General features: G+C 43.2%; 1 protein-coding gene across 17 annotated transcripts in view; it reads right to left on the bottom strand.

The window, feature by feature from the left end:
- ST3GAL4 (ST3 beta-galactoside alpha-2,3-sialyltransferase 4) overlaps nt 1–25,816 on the bottom strand; it is a 171,224-nt gene that overhangs the window by 3,589 nt on the left and 141,819 nt on the right. For 10 of the 17 annotated variants that reach the window (XM_081844448.1, XM_081844447.1, XM_081844435.1 and 7 more), the window contains 8 exons: nt 16,325–16,403; nt 14,408–14,477; nt 12,030–12,104; nt 11,743–11,840; nt 7,717–7,777; nt 3,698–3,793; nt 2,723–2,912; nt 1,853–1,996 (listed from right to left, as the gene is read on the bottom strand). In XM_081844448.1, the coding sequence (XP_081700574.1) occupies nt 1,853–1,996; nt 2,723–2,912; nt 3,698–3,793; nt 7,717–7,777; nt 11,743–11,840; nt 12,030–12,104; nt 14,408–14,477; nt 16,325–16,403 (813 nt within the window). Of the gene's footprint in view, nt 1–1,852; nt 1,997–2,722; nt 2,913–3,697; nt 3,794–7,716; nt 7,778–11,742; nt 11,841–12,029; nt 12,105–14,407; nt 14,478–16,324; nt 16,404–19,873; nt 19,922–25,816 lie in introns of those variants that run through there. The other 7 variants (XM_081844437.1, XM_081844440.1, XM_081844438.1 and 4 more) reach the window with 2 other exon arrangements.

Raw genomic sequence — 25,816 nt, 5'->3', positions numbered from 1 at the left:
TCAGTTGCTAGAAACCACAGGAGGCGAGAGTGCGCTTGTGCTTGAATCCTGCTTGCTGGTTTCTCACAGGCAACTGTAAGAACAGGATGCTGGACTATATGGGCCACTGGCCTGATCCAGCAAGCTCTCCTTATGCTCTTAATCTATACATTTTCACACACACACACCTTTTGCCTGTAATTGGTATCGAGGGGGGAGTTCCTATTCATTCCAGAGGCTTTCCCCATCCCTAGACTGCAGACTTTCTTAAAACAATAAAACGAAGAATATCAGCGCGCTCAGCTTTATTGTCCCAAAACAATGTCTGTGTTTGCACAGGTGTGATGACAGCATCTTAGATAAAGTGTAGTTTCAAAACCTTGGTAGAAGAGTTTCTCATCGGCTTTGAAACGTCAGCCATAGAAATGCTTCCTGATAACTGCCACACACATAAAAAGTAGTTCTAAAGTTGTCAAGGCAATGGTAAAAAACAAGACACTGTTTGCGACACTTTGCAAACACTGGCAGATGTACAGCCTGTCCGATCTAGAAGTTGCCAACAGGATAGCAAACAACACTGAACGTAAAAAGCAGTGTGTCCTGAGATGACATGAACTAAGGCCCAGGTGTCTTTGAAGTGGTAAACATCTTCCTGGGCTGTACCACTTCAGACTACAGGCTGGGACTCCCATGAGTAAATGCTCCTCCACACAAACACAGCTCATTTGAGGGACAACTAGTACATCTGGGGGGAGGGTTCTCTCCTAGCCTTTAACACACTCATCTTCTATGTGCAGGGATGTATTTAAATAAATTTAGCACAAAGAAGCATTTCGTCATGCAAGCCCCCACCTGCAGCCTGAGGTGATAAGGCACAGGCATAGACTTTACCACTTCAGTGAGAACTAGGGTGAAATATCTTACAAGTCGCCTCACCCTGATTTGGAAAAGCAGTGCAGGCTGAGCTGAGGTGGTTTCCCCACCCAAGTGACATTTAAACTGTGACTAAAAAAATAAATACATCTGCACCTGAAATGTCAGTTAATTGAACATACTTCTGATTCAAAAATTAGCTTTCTGCCCTGCATGGACAACATTCATATCTTCTACTTTCCAGGCTAAAGGATGCTCCTAGGAGCATGGGATACAGATGATCTGTGTTTAGAGAGGTAGGGGGAGGACAGACACACACACACACACAGAGAGAGAGAGAGAGAGAGAGAGAGAGAGAGAGAGGCAGACAGACAGACAAACACAGACAGACAGACACAGACAGTGTGTTTAGACACACACAGAGAGAGTATGTGTGTTTAAATGCTTAAAATAAGTGGCAGATACAAGTTGAGAAGTGAAATGTCTCAGGATACCAGCACTGGGAAAGAGCCACAATTAACACTTTGCCTCCTGTGCTGTTTTCCCCAATCAAAATCAAAATCCTGCTAGAGGGCAGGGGAAAGAGATACAGGCATCCATATTGTATCATTTTCCCCCTGCCCTTGTCCCACTGGTCTAACAGATTTGGGGCAGGGGAAAATATGTTAAAGGAAATATAACACGGGGGGAGGGTTAACACAGAGACACACACCTGGCACCACTGTTCTGAGGCCATTTACACTCTACTCTCACCACTGATTTTAAGCTTTAAAGACAGATGCCTGGAGATCCACTCACAGATCAGCCACATCATGTGTATTTGGGTCCCAATATATCCAGGTGCCACATTACAGGAGAGATCACAGCTTGGAGACAATCAAGCACAATCTCATCTTGAGAATTTCAAGAGAAAGAGTGCTTTGCTCCTTTTAGGAATAAACCTCAACTCCTATAACTTGTCCCCCCCTCCCTCCCTCCCTCCCATGCTTACCACTCTTACCTGTTTTAACTTCTTCAGCTGCTTCATTGGAAGCTTAAGCAATTTGGCAGCAGTTATTTCCATAAAATACGGGTTCAGGATTCGCACTTGCTCAGGATTCGCATCCCAAATTAAGGGAGGCTGTTTCCAAAAGCCCTTCCGAACCTGGAAAAGAGGATTAAGATAGGTTAGCCAGGTGCTCTTTGCTCTCAAGAGCAGAATCAAAGCAAGAGAGCTGAGCTGGGTTTAAGCAGGAGGAAAAAGTGGGGCAGTGAAAGTCATTTCCCATTGGTGGCTTTCTGGTGTTATACCCTAGGATCTGATCTCTGTGCTTCAGATGGGACGCTCTCTCTGTATCTTTAGGCCGCCTGGAGATGACAATATCTCTGAGCAAGACCAGAATGCTCTTCCATGCCTACTTCAATTGCCTTGGTTCTCATTTTCACCCACGCCACCACTCTAGAAGATAGGTTGCTATTCCCATTTTTATAAGCTGAGAATTTAGCATTTGTCCATGTCTACCATAGAAGACCATGGCAAAAGCAGGTCTTCCAGAGCTGAGTCCAATACAATGCCTGCAGGGTTGCATGGACAAACAAAACAAATTGCCATGCTTCTGAAGAACATGCTCAGGGTGGTAGAGCATCTGTCTCACTTGTAGAAGGTCCTAGGTTCAATCCCTGGTGTCCCCATCTGGGGTTGGGAAAAGCTTCTGCATGAAACCCTAAAGAACTGCTGCCACTCAGTCCAGAAAATGCTGAGAACTAGATGGACCAATGGCCTGGCTCAATATAAGGCAGCTTTCTGTATCCCTGGGGGTAAAAGAAAGGGCTTCTGGATCAGAGGAAGTGGACCAGGAGATGCACTAGTCTTCATCTCCCAATAACTTACCCTTTTCTTGTCGTGCAATATTGTTTCCATCCACTGGAAATCCATGGGTTTGAATGGCACCAGCACGAGCAATGTGTCTGGATTGTTTTCTCTTTGGGGGTTGAAATGTGCTGACTCCGGGTAGAAGAGCCGCATAGTGGTCTTGGAGCCCACGTCACTCTCATAACCATAAACTGGTGCATTGTTCAATCTGCAGTGGGGCAGAGAGGAGGAAGGGAAGTTTGCACCATTGGCAGAACATAGGCAGGCATTTCGTCGTTTTATGAGAACGAACCCAAGCACAGGAGGTTGACCAACGGGTATCTGCCACATGTCCACGTTATATACTACAGGGTGGCTGCAGTTACCCTCTTCTTTTATGCCTAGCCACTGCTTTTACTTGGAACAAGCTAGAGCAGAAGCAGCCAAGAGGAGTATCCTCCAAATGTTGTTGAACTACACCTATCAGCTCCAGTGAGAGTGGCCAAAGCTCAAGGAGGAAGGGAGCTGGAGTCCAAGAACACGTCTCAGCTAGAGTGCAACTCAGCGTTTACTTTATCTGCTGATCCATCAATTCAGAGGGAAACCATAATGCACAACCAAACCCAGAGGACATTTATGGGTCTCTTCCCAAGAACACATATATGTTACGGAAAGCACTGGGCTGCCAGTAAAAACAACATCACTTAGTCATATTCTTCCTGCTCTGTAATACAGTAGGGTGTGTATGTGGTTAGTGCTCTAATGTTATCATGCTGTGCATTTCCCCATCTCCTCCTTCACATTATTTGCTGCCGCTGATGGGGGTAGCAAGGCGGGAAAGTGGAAAGTGGTGGTGTCAGTAGATGAGGTAAGTACAACTTGCAGAGGGGAAGGATCCACTGGGAGGATGCCACTGTTACAAACAGCCCCATTCAGTTCCACGTAGCAAAACAGGATTCAAAGAAACTGGCTGCACTGCTGTGAAAGATCACAGACCCTGATGCATCTAAGTACCTGATCACAACATCGTATTTGTTAATAGCTTCTCCCATAGAGCTGTTTCTGAGCCGGTGTCCATTTCCTACTACTGCACATCTCCGGCACTTCAAACTGCGAAAGAGAAAAGGAAGACTCCATTATACACTCCTAGACAGGGAAGAAACGTCTCTGGCTAATCAGAGGAGAACATAGGAAGCTGCCTTGGTCCACGTAGCTCAGTATTGTCTACACTGACTGGCAGCAGCTATTCAGGGCTTCGGGAAGGGAGTCTGTCCTAGCTCTACCTGGAAATGCCGGGGATGTCCACATGCAAACAGAGATTCTTCCAAGCTACAGCTCTTCCCTAAATGCTATGGCCACTTACTGGAAAGCGGGGACACACGCTATTTTAAGCACTCCACCTGGCAATATATGAAGTGCCTGTAGGGTGGGATTTGCAGGGGTAGACCAGTTGTACACTAAAGGGAGGGGGGGGCCAGAGCACAATGGCAGAGTATACTAACCATTTGTAAGAAACTATATTTTTACACAAAGTATTCTTCTGTCTCAGTCTTTTACAGTACTGATTTGCTTAAATTTGTTTGCATTTTTCCATTAACATCCCGATTTAAATAATCTCTTATGAATTTAAGAACATAAGAGAAGCCTTGCTAGGTCGGGCCAAAAGCCCATCTAATCCAGCACCTTATTCTCACAGAAACCAACCAGATGCCCACTGGAAGCCTGCAAGCAAGGCATGGGTGCAACAGCACTCTCCCTTTAATTAGCTGTCATTGGGCTATATTTCTATAAATACCTTCTAAGTCAGGCTTCCTCAAACTCTGCCCTCCAGCTGTTTTGGGACTACAATTCCCATCATCCCTGACCACTGGTCCTGCTAGCTAGGGATCATGGGAGTTGTAGGCCAAAAACATCTTGAGGGCAGAGTTTGAAGAAGCCTGTTTTAAGTGTTGTTAAGTTACCCGTTTCAAATATTTCCATAGCGTCTTTAATACCTGCTTTTTGGTAACACAGCCATGTTTTTGCATGTTCTGTTGTTATTTTTAAAATTTATGTTACAACATCGTACAAGCATAATAAAACATGATACCACTGACAAAAAAAAATGGGTCACTAAGAGGGTACAATACAACACGTCATTTTACAGTACATCATAATGAGCTGGTTGCAGTAAGCCAACTTCAGTAAATTAACTTGGAAAAACACAGTTACAGATAGGTAGCTGTGTTGGTCTGCCATAGTCAAAACAAAACAAATTCCTTCCAGTAGCACCTTAAAGACCAACTAAGTCAGTTCTTGGTATGAGCTTTCGTGTGCATGCACACTTCTTCAGATACCTGAAGAAGTGTGCATGCACACGAAAGCTCATACCAAGAACTGACTTAGTTGGTCTTTAAGGTGCTACTGGAAGGAATTTGTTTTGTTTTGGAAAAACACAGAATAGTAATAGTATTACCCACTTATCTACACCATATCACAATATATGTTGTAGGCATTTCTTGTCTCTGTGTTGCTTCATTTGTATATTTAATAAAAGTATACCATCAAGTGTATAAATCATCTTGTTTTTCTCTCTCCCCTTGCCACCTTCAATTTCTGTGATGATTCCATTATGGCTGTTTGCCAGACTATATTACACCAGAGATTAATGTGTGGACATTCCCACCACAAATGGTGGTAAGTACCCATAATTTGGCATCCTCTGCAACAGAATGGGAAACTACTGGGCTTTATAGAGGATAGGCACATCAGTGTTATACACCATGCACAATTTTTAGTGAACATTCCTTAATGGTCGCTGGCAGAGATTTACCGTATTTTTCGCCCCATAGGACGCACTTTTCCCCCTCCAAAAATGAAGGGGAAATGTGTGTGCGTCCTATGGGGCGAATGCAGGCTTTCGCTGAAGCCTGGAGAGCAAGAGGAGTCGGTGCGCACTGACCCCTCTCGCTCTCCAGGCTTCGCGCAGCTCTCCACAAGGCGCAGGAGCCCGGCGCCGGGCTCCCACAGCTTGCGGAGAGTTGCCTGTTCTGGGGGCTGGGGGAAGCTCGGGCTTCCCCCGCCCCAGCCCCGCACCTGGGGGGGGGGGAATAATTTTTCCCCCCTTTATTTCCCACCCAAAAAACTAGGTGTGCCTTATGGGACGGTGCGTCCTATAGGGCGAAAAATACGGTATATGGTGCTTTTATCCAGTTATTATATGCAACTTCAATACTATTTTATAGATGGGAAGCCAGGTGTTAGGCCAATACAATTAATTTCTGTCTTGAATGGGGATTTAAGGCACAGACCTACCTGGTTTACCCACATGCTAATCCAGCGGTTTGGTAGATTAAGCCACAGATTTGCACACACCTACATTAGCTATGTCATCCTAGCTTTGGCTGATTGGCAGTTCAGCTTCTCACACCTCTGCCAAAACCAACACTTCCTTTACTCTCCTGTGGATTTCTTACTTTTCACTTTAAATACCCAGACTGACTTCCAGAGCACTGACTTCATTTCCAGGCATACGTCAGACTTTTGGCTGAGACTCATGGCCACGATTTCATGTCCCAAAGCAAGGGATGGAACCACACGTCAGAGACGTGATCAAGATTGGCACTCTGAAATACTGGAGAGTCACGCTGCCTGTAAATGAGCTAGATGGACTAATAATCTGACATGGATTAAAGCAACTTTCTGGCTTCCCCACATTAAGATTTGAAAGAGGGATTGCCACTTTTAGGTCACATTCTATACCGTACATCTAAGGCACACTTAACAAACATGGTTTCCCACAAAGAACCCTGAGTTTACCTCTCACACAGCTGCAAATTCCAGCACCCATAACAAACTACTGCTCCCAGGATTCTTTGAGGGAAGCCATGTGCTTTATATATGCTGTAAATATGCTTTAGATCAGGGGTCGGCAACATAAGGCCCATGGGCCACAAGCAGCCCATGGGGGTCGTTTAACCAGCCCATGGACTCCCGCCGCCTGCTCGGTCAGCTCCTGTGTGCCGTGCTAAATCGGCAGGGAGCAGAGTGGAGACTGCCTTCCATGACTCTGGCCAGCTTTCCATTGGTTGCAGTAAGCTCCTGCAGCCAATGGGAAGCTGCGCACACCTCCTCCACGCCAGAAGGAGTGCAGGAAATGCGTCTGCGAACTGTGAACCGGCCCAAGCCACAAAAACTTTTGATGGCCCCTGCTTTAGATGCATAGTGGTGTTGATGTAACTGTACAGTGCACACTCACACCCAGTTTCACCTCTGGTAATCAGGTTTTGCAGGATTTAAGTTTAAAAACTATACCTGCAGCACAGGCTGAAGTGGGGAAAAATTGTTCCAAGGGGAATGAAACCTTCCAAACAGTGGTGCTCTCAAAAGCACTGTCACCTTCAGAGTTTTTTGTTGTTGTTTTTTACTGGAGATGCCGTGGACTGAAAGAGGGACCTCCCACACAAACCGCAAGCTCCACTCATGCTCATGCCATCACATCTCTGTAAAAATGGCAAGTTTCTGAGTATCCTCCCCTGACCATTGACTTTGATTGCAGGGTCAGGACTCTGGGTTCTCTGAATTCTTTTACCGCTGAATTGACTTCTTTGTGACTTTACAGACAGAGAGAAATTCTCGTTCCCAGCATTGCTTGGGAACTCTAAGAAACCAAAATATCGGTGCGTTTTTTAAATCAGTGGTTAACACCAACAGTTTTGTAAAGCTCTGTCTGCCATCTTGATTCAAAATGGTGTCTAACTGTATGCCAACGTAGACGAAAACCTGCTCCTTGATCTCAGGACCCGTCATGCAAAATCTGGTTACGGTATCTTAAGAGGTGTTGATATATACAACAAACAATCAACTTTCCAAAACACACGGATACACATATTTCCTGTAAAATTTTCATTCTGTAACACACATGTATGAACTTGCCCTGAGTAACGATGGTGGAGAAAAGAGATACACCACGCTCTGCAGCTACCAATTGCATAAATGGGAGAGAAGAGCCCAAATAACTGAACCCACCCGTTTTCTGAATGAAGTGGCATTACCTTTGTAAGCTTTCAGGCAGAGCATAACTTGTGATCGCCAGAACTCGCAAGAGAATTTCCTCTGCAAAGGAACAAATGTAGGCAGTTAACCGGCTTAGTCCATGCTGCCTCGGTTCAGACATTAAGAACTTAAGAGCTGCCCCGATGGATCAGCCCAAAGGACGAAACTGCTGGAAACAGAATGATGGACTAGATGGAATCTTGTTCTGACGTAGCAAAGCAATTCTTACAACTTACGTGGAGAGCCAAGAAGAGCAAAATGGTGCAGGCAGCATTACTATATAACCTGCCTCTTGCCTGATGCCATGCTAACTCCAGAGGAACTCAGAAGAGAGGACTCTCTGGTTTTGAAGGTCCCACTTTTCTCCTGTGTTCCAGACACAGGAGAAGGGCATGGACTTATCAGAGCTCTCACAGCATCCAAGTGCATCCAACTGGCATTAGGACTGGACAAGCCTTCTTCTGTATACCACTCAGCACTGGAGCGAGTTGTCACCAGATGGAAAGATACAGCATGGTATTCAACCGAGTTTTATTTGGGGTAGACCCACTGAAATGAATTGGCCTAACTTGGTTATATTCATTAGTTTTAGTCAGTCTACTCTGAATAAAACTTAGTTGAATACCATCTGCAGTCACCACTTGCAACCTGGAGAATGCATTTGTGGGCTCATATACAGTGGTACCTCGCAAGACGAATGTCTCGTAAGACAAAAAACTCGCAAGACGAAAGAGTTTTTCGTTTTTTGAGTTGCTTCGCAAGACAAATTTCCCTATGGGCTTGCTTCACAAGACAAAAACGTCTTGCAAGTTTGTTTCCTTTGTCTTGAAAGTTTGTTTCCTTTTTCTTAAAACCGTGCATTCACTTCGAGGAGCAACTCATAGCACGCGGTGTGGTAGCCTTTTTTGAGGTTTTTGAAGACTTTGGTGATTTTTGAAGCTTTTCCAAAATCCGTGCTTCGCAAGACGAAAAAATTGCAAGAGGAAAAAACTCGCAGAACGAATTAATTTCGTCTTGCGAGGTACCACTGTATTATATTGACTTCTGCTTTTACAACTTTATTGGTTTGTGGGTTTTGGTTTCTCGTTGTTTTGCTGCTTTATAGCTTGATTGTTTGGTTTTTTATGCCATATAGTGTTTAGTTTATATTGTAATCTTTACAATCTTTCTTTTGCTGTATTATATCTGTTCTTTATTCTTGTTAACTGCCTTGGAAAGCTCTGTGTGGACAGACAAGATTTTTAAAAAACCCCAACAAGCTTGTTTTTTAAACGTTTGCTTCCAAATTATTTTCTCAAAAAAATATTTGGTAGTTTGACACCTAACTGCAGGGAAGCAGCTTACTTATTTTGCTCACCTCATCTTATCCACCTCAGGCAGCAAAATGTCTTGGGGTGACCCAGCCCTCCCTCTTGCAAAGGATATTGACAACACCCAAACGAGGAAAGTTTTTAACTGCATTTGACAGACAGAGTGAACATCGAATCAAAAGTTAAATCACCGTGACAAACCCATCATGCTTCAAGCAGACCATCCTTTTTTCTTTTCTTTTTACATTCTTAAGTACCATAAGTACAGTCTCCCACCCTATTAAAAAAGGAGTAATTTTTTTGATGTAGAAAAATTACTCTGGCAAGGAAGGGGGAAGAGCCACTCAGCACAGCCACAAATATGAAGATTAGCCTTGGGAAAGCTTTAACCCTGAAAGGCACCATACAAATTCGGGGGGGGGGGGGTAAATAAAATGGTGCCTGCTAAACTCAATGTGGGAGAGAAAGCAGCATGCACAGTGCAACAAGTGTGTTTCCACAGCAGGCTCTCTACTAAAATTTCATAAATCTAGATGTATCTTGAATGTTCCAAAGTCCATTGTTGACCAGGGTCTTGACAAGACTCATGTCACAACCCTGGAGTTGGATTTCTCATCTTCAGGGGATGAGGGAGAGGACCCTGAAGCTGAAGGGGAAGGCTATGCAGGGCTGGCCCCAAAGTGCTCTTAGATGGACCTGCGGGACTAATGCTACCATCTGGCCTGAGGATGCAGTGCTGCCATCCTGTGACTTGGAGGACTCAGCTGCAGAAGACCCCAAAAGATTTGAGGCTCCCGGCTCCTTTACGGTTGGAGATAAGAGGAGAAGACTGGGCCCTTTAACAGAGCAGCGTCTTGCAACACAGGTGGTGCTAACAATTAGGCTGCACCTGCTGCTGCTACTATATAAATGCTCAATTTCAGCTTGCCCTTATTGGAGGAACGTCAACGTTCCCCAGAGTACAGACTGAGTCCTGCTCTTGGTTGGGTTGCTGCACCACAGGCCTAGTTCACACCAACAAGGAAAGAAGTCCTCTAACTCCTCCTGAACATCTGCTGTGGGTGTGCAGAAATTTTAAGTTTTTTAAAAGGGCTCAGCCTACTATACTTTACCAATAATTTTTTTAATTGTTCGGCCCTGACATGAGGCAACACAACTCAACTCGCATTGTGTGTGCAAGGTGTGTTTTTCTCCCGGTCATGTACTAGTGGATTAGGAAAGACAACAGTCAGATCCCTCTACAGATTGATGCAGACGAGATGTTATCAGTTCATAAGCAGAACCCAACACATCTTGGAACAACAGACCCTTTGACTGCACCTTGCACACAATAGTGGTTCTGTCTGGAACAAGGAAAGGAGGGGGAAGGAAGAGTTCCAGCTTTGTACATAAAGTCATTGAACTGTGCTTATTTTGGGAACTTCCACCTTGCTGAACTCCTTGGGAAAATGAGAGGCATTAAAAAGAATCTGACGGCCAATTGTTAACAAATGCAATGGTACAGCCAGTCACTCAACAGAAGTAGAATGCAGTCCTTTGTATTATTAAAGTCAGTTAACTTTCAACCAACAGCAACAGTTATGAGAGAGCCATTAAAAGGAGGATGAATACCTGTCCAGTGGATACCTGCCAATTTATACTTTTGCCTCTTGGAATGAAGTTCACTGTTTCAAAATAATGCCAAAGTTACCTGATATGATGAAATTCTCATGAGCCAACCTATTTATCTGCTGAACTATAGATTAAAAAGTGTATGACTGATGAACACATTCTGCTGGACCTATCACAGATGTCTTGCCTTATCTCTGGCTCAGTTTTAGTACCACGCTAAATCAAAGTTTAGTGTAACGAGACTGAGATGCGGTGAGTCTCAGGTTCACACGCTCCCCTCTCTTCCTCCACAACAGCCGCAAAGAGAGCTCCTTATTATTGTTTTCTAACTATGTGCTAATTTTATATTTTTCCTTGATAACAAACTGGTGGTTTATGGATGTTGTTGGTGAGGTTCCCAACAACATCCATAAACTATAAGGAAGGAGGGAATCATTGGCTACAGCTATGAATTCTGCTATTTTACTGCTTGTGGCTCTTGTGTGTTTCCACAGTTGCCACTTTCTTATAGTTTATACTGTGAATAAGAGGCTAAGGAAACCACAACTTTGCTGATATTGGCCCTTAGCAATCACAACTGGCCAAACAAACATGTGGCTACAGCAGGGATCGTAGTGACTTCCATATGTTCTTCAACTACAACTCCCATCAGCCCCAGGCTGCAAAGCCAATAGTTAAGGATGATGGGAGCTATAATGGGAGGGCACCACCCTGGGCTAGAAAGTATGCTGCGTGGATAAGGAACCCAAACTAGGTGATCTGGTGAAAGTCGCCTTCAGTAACTGAGCACACTGCAAAGATAAGGTATGCTATTGGGTGTACTTTTACGGTGAAACAAGCCACACGGCATGGGCCCTATATGCTATCTCGATGGGAGACCACCTGGAAACTTAAGATGTTCAGAGCTCCTTGGAGAAAGAGTGGAAACACCTGACTTACCTTTGTGTGAAGAACGATATATATATGATCTTAGAAAAATAGTCCAACAGATGGCTACTAAATCAGAGTGAACTTTCCACAAGAAAAATGAGAGGGAAAGCATGGAATATAGAGACAAATACAGAAGATGCTTGCTAGAAGAAAAAAGACAGCTGGTTTGCTTACCGCTTCCTTTAGTACCATATGGCAGCTCGTAGGGTGAAGGGGTCTTTACCCAGAAGTAATCCTTTAGCTGTAAAAATAGTGGATGTTCCCGTGTGTAACTGCAATGAATGCAGAGGAGAAGATCATGCAAATCTGGCATTTTATATATTCAGAGCCTCCCTCTCCTGTTAGACTCACTCTATCTCATCCCACCCCATTCCTCCTACCCCTCCCCCAAGCTTAGGAGAAGCAGGTAGATGAGATCTGAGACCCCATTCACACAGTATACAACTAGTCCCGTTACTTACTTTGCAATGAGCTGTGCAGCTTTCTTCTCCACCTCTCCCAGAGGACAAGTAATCTTTTGTACTGGGAAATAAAAACTGTAAGACAAACAACAAAGGGAAATGGGGTGGGGGGAGTTAAGTGGTGTTGTTGCTGTTGTTTCCTTACACCCCCCCCCAAGTTGTCTCAGTGATGTACAATTTAAGAGTGGATGCTTGTGCAATCCAAGCCTCTAGGGCAGGGGCAGATTTAGGGCACTGTGACCGGTTCTGCTGCCCTGGGCGCTGAGCCTAGGAGGTGCCGCAGGGCATCACAACTATGACATAGTGATCTGAGCAGAACAGAAGGCAAGAGGAGGAGGTGCACCAAATTTTGTCCTCCCACAGGGCACTGCTGAAATTTTTCAGGTCCATAATCCACCCACGCTCTAGGGACTTGCAAGAAAGAGTTTTGGTTTGGGACATCACCTGCTAGCCACAAGTGAAACAAACCACCACTCCATCAGTGTGCCTCCATGGGACAGATGAGAAGCAGGGCTCATTCCATCAGATTTGCCAAAGGTTGAGTCCATCAGGCATGTCCTGACTGAGAACTGTTTCTATGCCAGATAGTCATTGTAAGGACTACTATTTAAGAACCAATGCCTGAGTTTGCTTTCTTCCTCTTCCCTTTCCCTCCTTTTCTCCTTGTGTATCATGCTTTTTTAGATTGTAAGCCTCTGGGCAAGTACCGTTTCGTCTTAACTGACTATATGTAAGCCACACTGAGCAGCATTTTGGCTGATGTGTGGGGCACAAGTCCTCAGCATAGATCAGCGAGGCTGTGCAGAAATGACAGCTTCTCCTAAGACCCACATTGTTGGAAAGGGGCTGCAGCTCAGCAGAAGTCAACATGTGCTTTATACAGAAGTTGCAGGTTCAATTCCTAGCATTTCCAGTTAGGGAGGGATGGGAAAGACCCCTGCCTAAATCCCTGGAGAGTCACAGCCTGTCAACATAAATGTGCAGACATTACTGAGATAGGTGGCCTCAAAATTCATACACGCCATACACTGAAAGCATAACTTGCCCTGAAAAATCCTGGGCCTAGGAAATGCAGGTCTGGGAGGAGTAAGCTACAGTTCCCAGGATTCTTGGGGGAGGTAATGTGCTTTACATGTGTGCTGTGTACACAGCCTCAGTAAAAGGCACCTTCCTTGCCCAGGATTACACTTCCAAGAGTGGTGGACCAGCCTGTGCACTAACAGAGCATGAAAAGTGATGCTCCAAACATTTGGAAAGTAATGGGAGATAAAAGTGTCTTAAGCATTAGAGAAGAGGTGCTTACATAGGCAAAGCACCCTTCCTCAAATGGCTGCAAGCAGGACAGAAGTGAGCAGGGCTCGTAAGTTTTATTGATAAGTGTGTTTTCGTACAGCCTTTGTTTTTACTGCTAAATCTTCTTTACTGTTGCAAACCAGAGAGAGGGAATCTACCATCTCTGGGTCCAACTCAGCCCCAGGCAGCATTGCCAATGGTCAGGGATGATGACCTTTCAGCTGCCACAGGGTGGAATGGGGTGAATCAGCTCTCAGTCACCTGCACAACCACTTTTTGTAGTTGGTCTTTGTTAATACAGTGCATAGCTTATTACGTGGCGCCCCAAGACATGGCAAGCTCACAGCCAAGGAGAAGAGGGAATCCATGTTTATTCGGTTCAAAATGCCAAACCTTATGCCACATTACTTACACTTTAAAAGAAAATATTTTTAAGCTGGCCACTTTTATTTTGAAAGAAAAGCAACCATGCTGGGGGCCCTGATCATGCAGGGAACATGCTTTCTACATGGATCAAAGCCCCGTGTTGCTTTACTACCAAACATCAACACCACCAACTCCTCTTATTTGTCCCCAAATGTGGTATCAACACCATTGGTGGGAAATAGGAAGGGGGGGCCCACTTGGTTTCTTTGGTAGATGTAAGATAAGGCACTGCTTTGACACACACTTCTCCCAAGCCATCCAAGGCTTTAAATCGGGGACAAGGAACTTGTAGCCCTCCATATGCTGTTGGATTCCAGCTCCCATTATCCCTGGCCGCTGGCTATACTGGGATGACAGGAGTTGGAAGTCTAGCAGTAACTGGACTCCTCACCACTACTTGCAAGGAAAGCAGTCGAACAGCGCTTAGGAATGGACTTGTCACCCATATGAATAAGTGAGAGATGTTCTCTCTTATTGTTCCCAGTTAAAAGCCCTGAGGGTCCATTTTGAACTAGCTGATGTTTCTAAACAATGGTTATTAATCAGCTAAGGCCCGATTCAGGTAATATATCTGACCTTAACAAGAGGGCAGGGATAACGACCCAAAACACCCCATGTGCCCCTATTTAAAAGAAAAACCATCTCACAGCTGCATGTACCTTTCCTCCCGGGATTTTGTATACCACACCATCACCAAGAATATAGCCAATACTCCAAGTATCTTCCATCCTGAACAAAAAAAAAAGACAGAATACTGTTAACACTGAGCCAGTCATGTGTAGCCACACAACACCTAAAACACATATGGTGGAATGCCAGAGCGCAGAGTGAGAGAGAGGTTTAACTTGAGCCTGGATTCACTAGGGCTCAGCTCTGGGGCCTCTTTCGATGCCAACCTGCAAACTTAGGACCTGGGATGTAACAAGAAGGCAGACACCTATACATCAGGGGTAGGGGAACCTATGGTCCCAGCCACCTGTCCTAAGGCTAAGATAGTCAAGTACAGAGATGTCACCATCTTCTACAAAGGAAGGCGGGACATATTTTGGGTCGTATCTGGGGCGTTTGAAGAACATGTGGGCATAATAATGTATGAAAGGGGTACAGGTGTACTGCTCTAGCCCACATTCCCAATGTCCTTGCAGAGAGAATTCAGTGTGCATTCAGCTGAACAAACAAGAGAATCAGACCTTCAACCCAATCCACAAAGGTCTAAGGTTGCAGCCAATGGGGATGTTGGGAGTGGGGTTAGTGTGTGCAACCCTGCTTCTCCCTCAACAGTTTTTCAGGTGAAGACCTGAATAAGAGTACAGGGGCAAAGCATAGTGAAACAGCAATCCTATATGGACTAAATCAATGGATTTTGAAGATAGAAGCCCAAGAGTACAAAGTTGTAATAAACAACCTAAAAGCATTTACAAACCTTTCTGATCCCACCCACACCATACATTTAAAGCACATGATTTCGCCCCAAAGAATCCAAGGCACTGTCATTTACCATCAAGAGAGCTACAATTCCCAGCACCCTTAAACTGCAATTCCCAGGATTATTTGGGGGAAGCCATGTTTAGTGCGGATGGGATCTCAAGCGGTGGCAGAGGCCAGGCTACAGGTGTCGGGGGTGTGTGTGGTGGAATAATTTGCTTTGCTGAGATTGCAGTCTCATCAGGGAGGCTATAGGTTTTCTTGGGTCCTTGGGTAACAGTACACTGGGGAACCCTTCCCCCTTGGCACCGCTCATTTGACATTGTCCTCCAAATGCATCCTTTCCCTCTTTGGAACCCGTATCTTCATTTTCTAAAGGCACCTCCTTCTTTCAACCCACAACAAGCCTTTCCATATGACCTCAGACAGGGTGCTTTTGCAGCTGAGTCCACACCATTATCCAGTGCCAAGAAATCATTTTCTGGGCATCCATTTGTGAAAGAAGCTTCCAAGGCCCATTGCCCACAATCACTTTTGCTAAAGTCAAGGTTGACTTTTTTCTTCTTCTTTAACATTCCCAATCCTGCATGGTGGGCATTTCTTATGACTGTAAACCTTGGTGGTGACATCTGTTACTTACAGTGAGGGGGGAAAGTATTTGATCCCCTGCTAAATTTGCCCATTTGCCCTCTGACGAAGAAATGACCAGTCCATAATTTTACTAGTAGGTTTACTGTAGCTGTGAGAAATAGAATAACAACAGGAAAAACCCCAGAAACCCAGAAGGCAAAAGTCACTGTATTAGCCACATTCTCATATAATGATAAGCTAAGATTTAGAATGGGTTATCTGGAAAGAGCAACACACTGATATGATTACTGATAGTTCCCACTTTGCTCATCCCCTGAAACAGGTGGGATAAACAAACTAGGAACCCTTTCTTGGCTTTGTGTCACATCTGACCAGGGAACATGTTTTCTTGTTTCCTAGCAAGCCACAGTCCTTAGCCAATCTTATACCCACCGTTTTTTAAAACGTAATTTTCTACTACACTATCACATACTCCACCCTTACTTGTCCAGATCACAAGTACACTTGCTTCCAGATATGTGTAGCATAAGAAAGGGGAATGGCACAACACTTGGACTTACGAGACTTGTTGATCATTTTTATCAGCAGATGAAGAATCGTCTTGTGGCTTTTGCTCTCATTGCAACTGCTATCAGCCACCTGGAAAACAAAGAAGACATGCTTATTTGAGTTATTTATTAATAAAGATACGCACACACAGCTACGTGATTAAAAATATCAAAGCAGTTTGTCACAAAATGCATAAAACCATACACACAAAAGTTAAAAACAGACCTCAACTAACCATTGCAGAAAGATAAAGTCTTAGTTGCCTGCATAGGCCTGGTGGAATAGAAAAGTTTCCAGCAGGCATTTAAGAATTGAAACAAAGTGCCCACTGAGTCTCCATTGGCAGAGTACAGTAGTACCTTCGGTTACAAACTTAATCTGTTCCGGAGGTCCGTTCGTAACTGGAAACCGTTCATAACATGAGGTGCACTTTCGCTAATGGTGCCTCCCGCTGCTGCCCGCATCCCGCTCGCATCCTGGGGCAAAGTTCGGAACAAGGGGCATCTACTTCTGGGTTAGCGGAGCCTGTAACCCGAAGGTTTCGTAAGGGGGGCGGTACGTAACATGAGGTACCACTGTATGCCACAATACTGGACCAATGACAATGAAGACTCCCATTTCTTGTTGTTATCAAGTGAGCCTCGCCAACTCAGGGAACAACCAACAATGCTTCTGAGGATGATCTCAGTGATCAAGGTGAGATCTAAGTTTCAGGCAACCCCTTAACTACCCTAGACTTAAGTTGTTAAGGGCTTTGTAATTAATACAAGGATCTTGAACCTGGCTCAGTAATAGATGGGCAGCCCACCGCAGCTGTGTTAACGATGGCATCACATGTTCTATATGGCCGTCGCATTCCATATAGGAGCATTGGAGCTTCCAAACCAGACCTAAGGACAGCCCAACATGGAGCACATTACAGTTATCCAGCCTTGAAGCTACCAACATGTGGACTATAGTGGTGAGGATATCCCTGCCCAGGAATGGCCGTAGCTGGCAAACCAGACGAAGCTGGTAAAAGGTACTCTGAGCCACAGAGGACATTTGTGGGCCTCTAGTGACAAATATATATCCAGGAGTACCTACAAAGCTACACACCTGTTCCTTCAGAGGGAGAGCAACCCTATCCAGAACAGGCAACTTGCCATTTTCCTGAATATGGGAACCACCCACTGATAAAGTTCCTGTATTTTCAGGATTTAAGCAGTTTATTGGCCCTCATCCCCACGGCATTCAGACACCATATCTAGAGCTTTCATAGACTCTCCTGATAAGAATGCTAAGAATCTCACATTGCAGAATGTAGCTCAAATAGCTGTGAGATGTTGTGACTGCATTTTCCCTCCCAACACGGGAAGTTTCATGAACAAACAAGGAGACAGACAGCAGCAGCTCACTATTCAAATATCACTGTTTACAAGAGAAAGACTTTAATATATAAAATGTACTATATTCAAGGGAGTATACATTGTTATACAAGTTGCTGCCCCCCAAAAGGCTGTTTTTCCAACCAAGGCCTGTCTCACACAAAATGTAAAGCCATGGTTTGTTTAATAAGCCATGGTTTGCCCCACAGACAATCAAACAACTGATGATTCTTTCTCCAAAGTTTAGTTTCAATTTCTCTTGTCTGGGATGGGGGGGGGGGACAAATCATGGTTAAATAAGAGTGCTGCTTTTATTTAGAATACCAAACCATGAGTAAAGCAAATCAGGGTTTGTAAGACAACAACAAACCATAGTTAAGCTGATGGGCTATGTTCAGATGATAAAAAACACAGTTTAATAAACTGGTTAAAATTATACCCAAACCAGGCAAAAAATGCAAGCTTAATCCCAGCAATTGTTTCCTGAGATTTCATCTTTTTGTCTTTTATTCTAAGGTTTACAACTGAGAGCCATATGTGTAAGGGTTTCCACCAGGTGGTCTTCACATGGGCAAGTTCTTTCTCCTTCCACCCTGCCTGAGAACCTTCCCCAAAGGAGGTTTGATGGAATTGAATTAAACCTGGCCAGCGAAAATGCCCTTCTTTCTTGAGGGTTAAGAAGAAATTCAAGGTAATTATGGTTAGTTTCATGTGCCCAAGAAAGTTGAAAATAAATAGGGGAACATGCTTTCTCTGCTGCTACTGTTAGTTCTTGGCATTCAATATCCCACAACCTAGTTTTTATTATAGCCTTGGCAGATGGTAGGGACATCGATCGCAAAAGTTCCACTGACAGCCAAGTTGCTGTACCTTCTTGTTAAACTGTTGTAGCCCTGGGGAAAGAAAGGGGTCTAACAAAATTTCACTGAGGAGAGGATCTTTATCTGATGTAAGGCAGATGTTTAACCAGCATAGAAGAAATCTCGCCCAGGCGACAGTCTCTACCTTGTGTTGACCTCCCTCTAGACACAAGGCTGCATAGGGTACTCAGCGTGGGACAGTAAAAATCTTGAAGAGGAAAGCTGCCTGCACTCGTTCTACTGTTCTGCCTCCTTTCTTTTAGCAAATGTTTTCTGCCACTGGGGAAGTGGTAATTCTGTATTGATTTGTTTTGGATGTTTGTATGTGATGCCAATAAAAGGTTTGATGATGATTTATTCTAAGGTTGGGGAAACTCTTCTTGTCTCTGGCACAGAATTAAAAATAACAAGTTTACATAGGTTTGTTGGTTTTTTTTAAAAAAAGAAAGCTCTTGAGCTCCTTTGATTTCAATGAATCTTGAATATGTGAAAACATTTCTGAATTGTGTTTTATTTTCTAAATATGCATAATCATAAATGTTCATTAACAGATGTTAATGCAAGATCATTTAAATTCATGTAGACTGAACTCAGAATAAAACTTCTCAAAAAAAGAAAAAACCCCAACCCCTAATCAAATACTTAAGAAAGCTACATTTAAGTTATATTTTTAAAAGCACTGTTTGTTCCAGTTCTGATTTCAATTTGTAACTTGCTTTCTTCTGCAACTATTTCGGCAATTTTATAAAGTTATAAAGTTTACATATCTCATCTTAGGTTAATATGTGAATGCATGTATTTACACACAGAGTGTGCCCTCTAGATGCTGTTGGGGTACAGAGCCTCCATCATCCCCGGCCACTGGTTAAAGTAGCTGGGGCTGATGGGAATGGGAGTTCAACAGTATCTGGAGGGTACCATGTTGGCTGCCCCTACATCATTCCAAGAGTTCATCCCTGCCAACATCTTGCTTCAGAGGTGCCAGGGATAAATACTGGAGACCTGTTGCCCCCATCTCCTGGAGGCTTCTCACTGGAAGGATTTGGCTGGCAACTGATATGCAAACACATTACAAAAGACAGAGTCCAGTGTTTCATTTTCCAAATGTAAAGCATGCAAGGGCAATTAAAGGAGAGACACCCATGTATTCATTACTGTTCATATTCAGAAACATTCTGTTTTGACACAACCCCAAATACCCAGAAACGTCACCAAGCCCTCATCCAACACCAGGCAAGACAGCTCAGTACGCTTTGTAGCCTCTGAACGCCTCAGACAGGATCCCTCATAAAGCAGACAAAGAAGCAGGCATAAAAGGTGACACTCAACATACTTGGAAAGAATCAAATTGCTCCAGCTCAGTCATCTCAATCAGAGCGAAGAAGTCAGTCTCTCCAAAGGGCCTCTGGGTTTATGTTTGCTGCTTTCCTTCCTTAGTGGGTGCACCCAACATGACTGAGCAAAAGTGGAACTTGCCCCTTGGATGCCCAGTCTCCCACTAAGGGTTTTCAACACTGCATTGCCATGAGGCTCAGAAAATGTACAAGGAAGTTTCCCTGCCCACATTCAGTGTTTACTTTCAAACACACCTATGATGACTCTTGAGTGATGCCCAGCACATCTTAAGCCTAAACCACACATTGCACCCAAATGCATGTCAAAGGAGACCATGGGTCTTTTTGCTTAAAGCAAAACACTGGCTTTGGTTAGTGATTGGTGGGCTCATTATGCTTAGCTTAGCTGGGCCTGGCTTGCTAACAAGACAGGTTACTTCCTCTCCCCAAAACCAAATGAGCCTGCCCAAATTTGGACAAAGCTCACCCCAAACCACGAAGATACTCAGTGTCCTTCCTTACCTGTGTGTTATCCCCTGCCATCAATACAAGACTTGTTAAAGTTTTTTGGGGGGTGAAGCATGGGGAATAGAGAAGTAGTAAGAACTGGGTGCTTAACCCTTTTCTCTGCTGGCCATTTCTGCTATTCTAGGATTTTTTAATGCAGGGAAAAGTGGACCTAAAACTGGGGGAGAATGAAGAGCAGGTTGGGAGGGGTGTGATTGAGAGGGGTGAAATAGCAGCTCAGCAAAATCTCCATGCACCCTTCTTCAGCTCTCTTCATTTCACTGCTACCAACAAAAGTGGCTTCTCCTCCAAACTCTGGAACTCACTGCCAGTTGAGCATCACAAAATTACCACCCTTTTAGGCCTTCAGAAAAGCCTTAGGGACCCACATATTTCCAGTGGCCTAGTCATGAGGGATAATGTATGGAACTACTGTGTTCCCTTTGGGTTGACAGAAATTGTGCTTTATTTATGGCTGGATATACATTACATTCATAAACGGTGTGGTATATTGTCTGTTTTGGTGAAATGTTAATGTAGTTAGTCACATCTATACAATACATCTAAAGTGCTGTTGGGGTCCCCTCACATCCAATTTTGTATAAACACGCTGTCTGAAATGTATGAACATGGAGACAGGAACAAGCAGAGGTTCCTGTGCAGCAACTATCAACCATTAAGACTCAAGAGAAATGCTCCAAAGAAGACAGTGACAAGACATTTGTCTTTGCAAATTAAAAACCACAATTTTGTTCTTCATTTCCAAGTGCTTAAGGGGAACATTAAATTGCCTGTGAGCTTGTTTCAATACAAGACTCCGTTTCAGCAGAGCTTTTCATTTGAAAATTGGTGCCCTATGACAAAGAAGCAATAATTATCTGACCAGTTAAAATCCAAGTTAAAAACAATAATCTAAAAGGCCTGGAAAAAAGAAAAGGTTTTTTGACCGGCATTGAAAAGACAACAAGCTCGGTACCTAATAAGCATATCAACGTTTATAGCTTTGCAAAGTAAATAAGGATTCCATAGCCATTCACCAAAATAGCACTTATACAAGTTCATAAATTCATATAATGAAGTGAGATACACAAAAATAAATCACTTCAATGTATGGAGGAGGTGGGGTGAATAACCAACAAGCATAATGTGAATATGTCACTTTAAAAGTACAGCTATAAATCAAACTGTTATTAACTATAAAATGCTTAAAAAATAATAATAACAGATCGCAATTCTTTTTCTTGTTTAACTAGAAAGCAGCCTTTGAATTCATTTTCCCATAGAGGCTAGCTGTCAATAGATTCATGGGCAATCAATAGACTTTCAGCATGTTCAAATAACCCCTTTAGCAAGTACTTCTCTCTCTCTCTCGACTTTTTATAGTCCTTCGGTTTTGATGCAGGCTATAAACACATCAATAAAATCCAGAAGGTCATTCTTTCTCATTGAGGAGTATTACTTCAGACAACTAGCAGAGCAGAGGCAAGTATCTTTCCCTTGGAAGGGCAGGTTTAGTAGTGCAGTCAAAACCAAAACAAGGGTGCTGACTGTAGTGCCGACTTAGAAGGCTTATTTTGCTGACTTTACCCTTCACAGGATTGAAGAGTCTGGTATGAGGGCTGGAGTGGGGCTCGCTTGGCAGAAGCTTTTAACATCTACTGCAAACCACACGAAACTACAAAACATTTCTAAAAGCTGCTTGACATTCAGAAACCTGAACACAATAGAAAGCTTTACCTGTCATCTGACATCTTTTCGACAAAGAATGTGTACAGTGTAATAGGAAACTCACCCAGTTTCAGAACTCACTAGATCAACAGGATCCACTGTCCTTTTCAATTGTTCTAAGTAGGGATCGGCAAATATGTCAGTTTCAGTTTCTCATATATCCAGTTCCCCACATTTCCACAGCAAATTGCATCTTAGTGCAATTTTCTCTCAATATACACGTTTTTGTATGCAGCTTTGACAAATAGTCACATTCCCCCCCCAAACCATTTCCCCTACTCTGATGCTCTTTAGAACATTACCTTCACTCTTGTGTACATTTTATGCACAGTGTCCTCCAATATATGCATTGTTGCAAACATGGGTTGGGGAAAGGCATTGCAAAATTCAGAGAACTGCAAATTTCAAAGGACAGCTGTGCTTCAGATCATGTACGTATTGGTTCGAGAAGAGTGCATTAGGTAGTCTCTCATTAAAATGCAAACAAAACTGCATTTCTCCCCCATTCCTAATTTTAGGTGCGTACAATGATAATGGTGTCTGCTTCCAACCTATGCACATTCATTAGAAAGGGCGTGGGAAGACACAGTACCCACAGTTGTACACATAGAGAGCTCCCTCCATATGATGAAAATGCATATAGAGTAGAAACAGAGGGTTGCATCCATTGCTAATTCTACTCTACCCACTGAAGTTAATGGACTTGACTAACTTAGGTTCATTAATTTCAATGGGTCTACTCTGAAAAGAACTAAGCTGGATACAACCCAGAGTCTGTTACTATGATACTGCCCCAGTACTCGGAACAACTGGAAAGGGCTATGGAATGAGATGCTGATGGAAGATATAATTCCATGGGGGCTATTCTGATAAGACATACAAATTGCAGAGTTGGCAGATAAACTGCCAAGACCCAGTCATGCAATTTATTCTAATCCCCAGGCATGGGCTGAAGCTAAGCAGGGACTGCCTAGGCGGAAAGTCACCCAGGAGCCCTACTAAACCCCACCTTCAGTTCCACCAGACAAAAATAAGTAAATAAACTTTGACATTCCGTTCAGATTCAGAGCAAGTAATCAAACTAATAAATGGCCTGCAAACGTTATTGCTGGAAGGTAAACATCTAATCCACTTGCTAAGAAGCAGCATTGTGTGCATATTTATTTAAATGAATATAGTTCATTAAGTATTTCATTTGTATGTTTAACAAGGTGGTTCTTGTGTACACATGCTTAGTAAGCATTTATAAAAACAATAGCTGTAATAAATCAATACCATAATAAAGAGAGACCTGAAATGCAACTAACTTATGAACTTTGCAAGTGTAAGAAAACTAGTCCTGAAACTGACTAGAATTTTATTTAAATCGGGACCCATGGTTTACACCAAGGCAAAGCAAGATTATTTAAAGGTGAAACTAACTGAGCAGAGGTCCTCCTACCAGCTGCACATGAGGAAGGTGGGAGATGAATACCGAAGATTCTGGTGTATTAGGCAACGGCGTATTAGATGACCCCCCCCCCCCCAGAGGGGACCGGTTGGTGGAAGGGATTCAGGTCGGAGCGAAACAATACAAACTTAAAGCTTTTGCAGATGACCTAGTTTTGACCCTGCAGGAGCCAGAATCTAGTACGAAAAGAGTATTACAATTGATTCAGGACTTTGGTCGGGTGGCGGGATTTAAATTAAACAAACAGAAAACCAAGGTGTTGGGAAAAAATTTGACAGATACAGAGTCAGAACGGTTTCAGAGAGAAACAGAACTAACTATGGTTAAAAAGGTAAAGTACCTAGGGGTAAACATAACAGCAAAAAATCTGAGTCTATTTAAGGATAACTATGAAAATTAAGTTGGTCTGAAATTAAGAGAGACTTGGACAGTTGGACAAAACTGAAGCTTTCTTTGTTAGGCCGAATTGCTGCTATTAAGATGAATGTATTGCCAAAAATGTTGTTTTTGTTTCAAACACTACAGATTGTGGACAAGACGGAGTGCTTCCGGAAGTGGCAGAAAGATATATCTAAATTTGTCTGGCAGGGCAAAAAGCCCAGAATTAAGTTTAAGATATTAACAGATGCGAAAGAAAGAGGGGGCTTTGCCCTGCCAGACTTAAAGTTGTACTATGAAGCCGCAGCTTTCTGCTGGCTAAAAGACTGGCTACTTCTCGAAGACACTGATGTATTAGACCTGGAAGGTTTTAACAATGCTTTTGGTTGGCATGCATACTTATGGTATGACAAAGTTAAGATCAATAAGGCCTTTAAGAACCATATTGTCAGGAAAGCAGTGTTCAATGTCTGGACAAAATATAAAGACTTATTGGAGAATAAAACTCCAAGGTGGCTTTCACCTCTGGAAGCTAAGGCCCGAAAAAGACCCAATATGGAGGCCAAATGGCCAAAATATTGGGAAATATTGGAAAAAAGATGGAGACAATTGGAAATTGCAGAGTTTGGAGAAAATGAAGGATAAGGTGCGAGACTGGTTACATTACGCTCAGATTAAAGAAGTTTTTAAAAATGACAAAAAGTTAGGGTTCCAGGTGGAGAAATCGAAGTTAGAAACAGAATTGTTAGAACCAAAGACTAAGGTACTATCTAGAATGTATAACTTGCTGTTAAAATGGAATACACAAGACGAAATGGTTAAATCGGCTATGATAAAGTGGGCGCAGGACATTGGGCATAACATTATGTTTGAGGATTGGGAAAGGTTGTGGACCACTGGGCTGAACTTCACCGCATGTAATGCTCTGAAGGAAAATATAATGAAAATGATATATAGATGGTACATGACCCCAGTTAAACTTGCCAAAATATACCATTCGTCTGATAATAAATGTTGGAAATGTAAAGAAAATGAAGGAACATTCTTTCACCTCTGGTGGACATGCCCTAAGGTGAAGGCCTTTTGGGAAATGATATATAATGAGCTGAAAAAGGTATTTAAGTATACCTTCACTAAGAAACCAGAGGCCTTCCTCCTGGGTATTGTCAGCCAGAAGGTGCTAAAGAAGGACCGAACATTCTTTATGTATGCAACAACGGCAGCAAGGATACTCATCGCAAAAAACTGGAAAACTCAAGATCTACCCACACTGGAAGAGTGGCAGATGCAGCTGATGGACTATATGCAACTGGCCGAGATGACTGGCAGAATCTGAGACCTGGGAGAAGAGAAGATGGAGGAAGACTGGAAGAAATTTAAGATGTATCTACAAAAACATTGTAATTTGGCTGAATGTTAAGAAGGATGCTAGATTATAAAAAATCGGCCACCACTAAATTAGATTTAAATTTGATGATAAGTGAGACTAAAGAAAATATAAAAATTTTTGGAAGAATTGCTAGATTATATTTGAATGACTGGACATGAGATTTGTAAACAAGTTGATAATTTGTTTGGAAAAAACTTTTAACGATGTAAATGGGAGCGGGAGACGTGAGGGAGTCCAAAGAAGTGATGAAACTATGTTTGTGACAGAAGTAAGATTGTTTATTATTTGTGCATTTATATTTAAAAACTTTAATAAATATCTTTAAAAAAAAAAAAATAGATGACCCCCCCCCAAATTGGCAGCTGCAATTTGGGGGTTCGTCTTATAAGCCCAGTCACCTAATATGCTGGGCAGCTCCGTGCCAGGAGAAAGCCCACCCGGGGCGGAGCGCAGCCCGCCGCCCGCTGCCAACTGCTTCTGAAGCAGCAG

This window comes from Podarcis erhardii (assembly GCF_964252035.2).
Source record: "Podarcis erhardii genome assembly, chromosome: 16".
Classification (NCBI taxonomy): domain Eukaryota; kingdom Metazoa; phylum Chordata; class Lepidosauria; order Squamata; family Lacertidae; genus Podarcis; species Podarcis erhardii.
The sequence above is the reverse complement of the archived record's forward strand: the minus strand, read 5'-3'. Positions and strand labels throughout refer to the sequence as shown.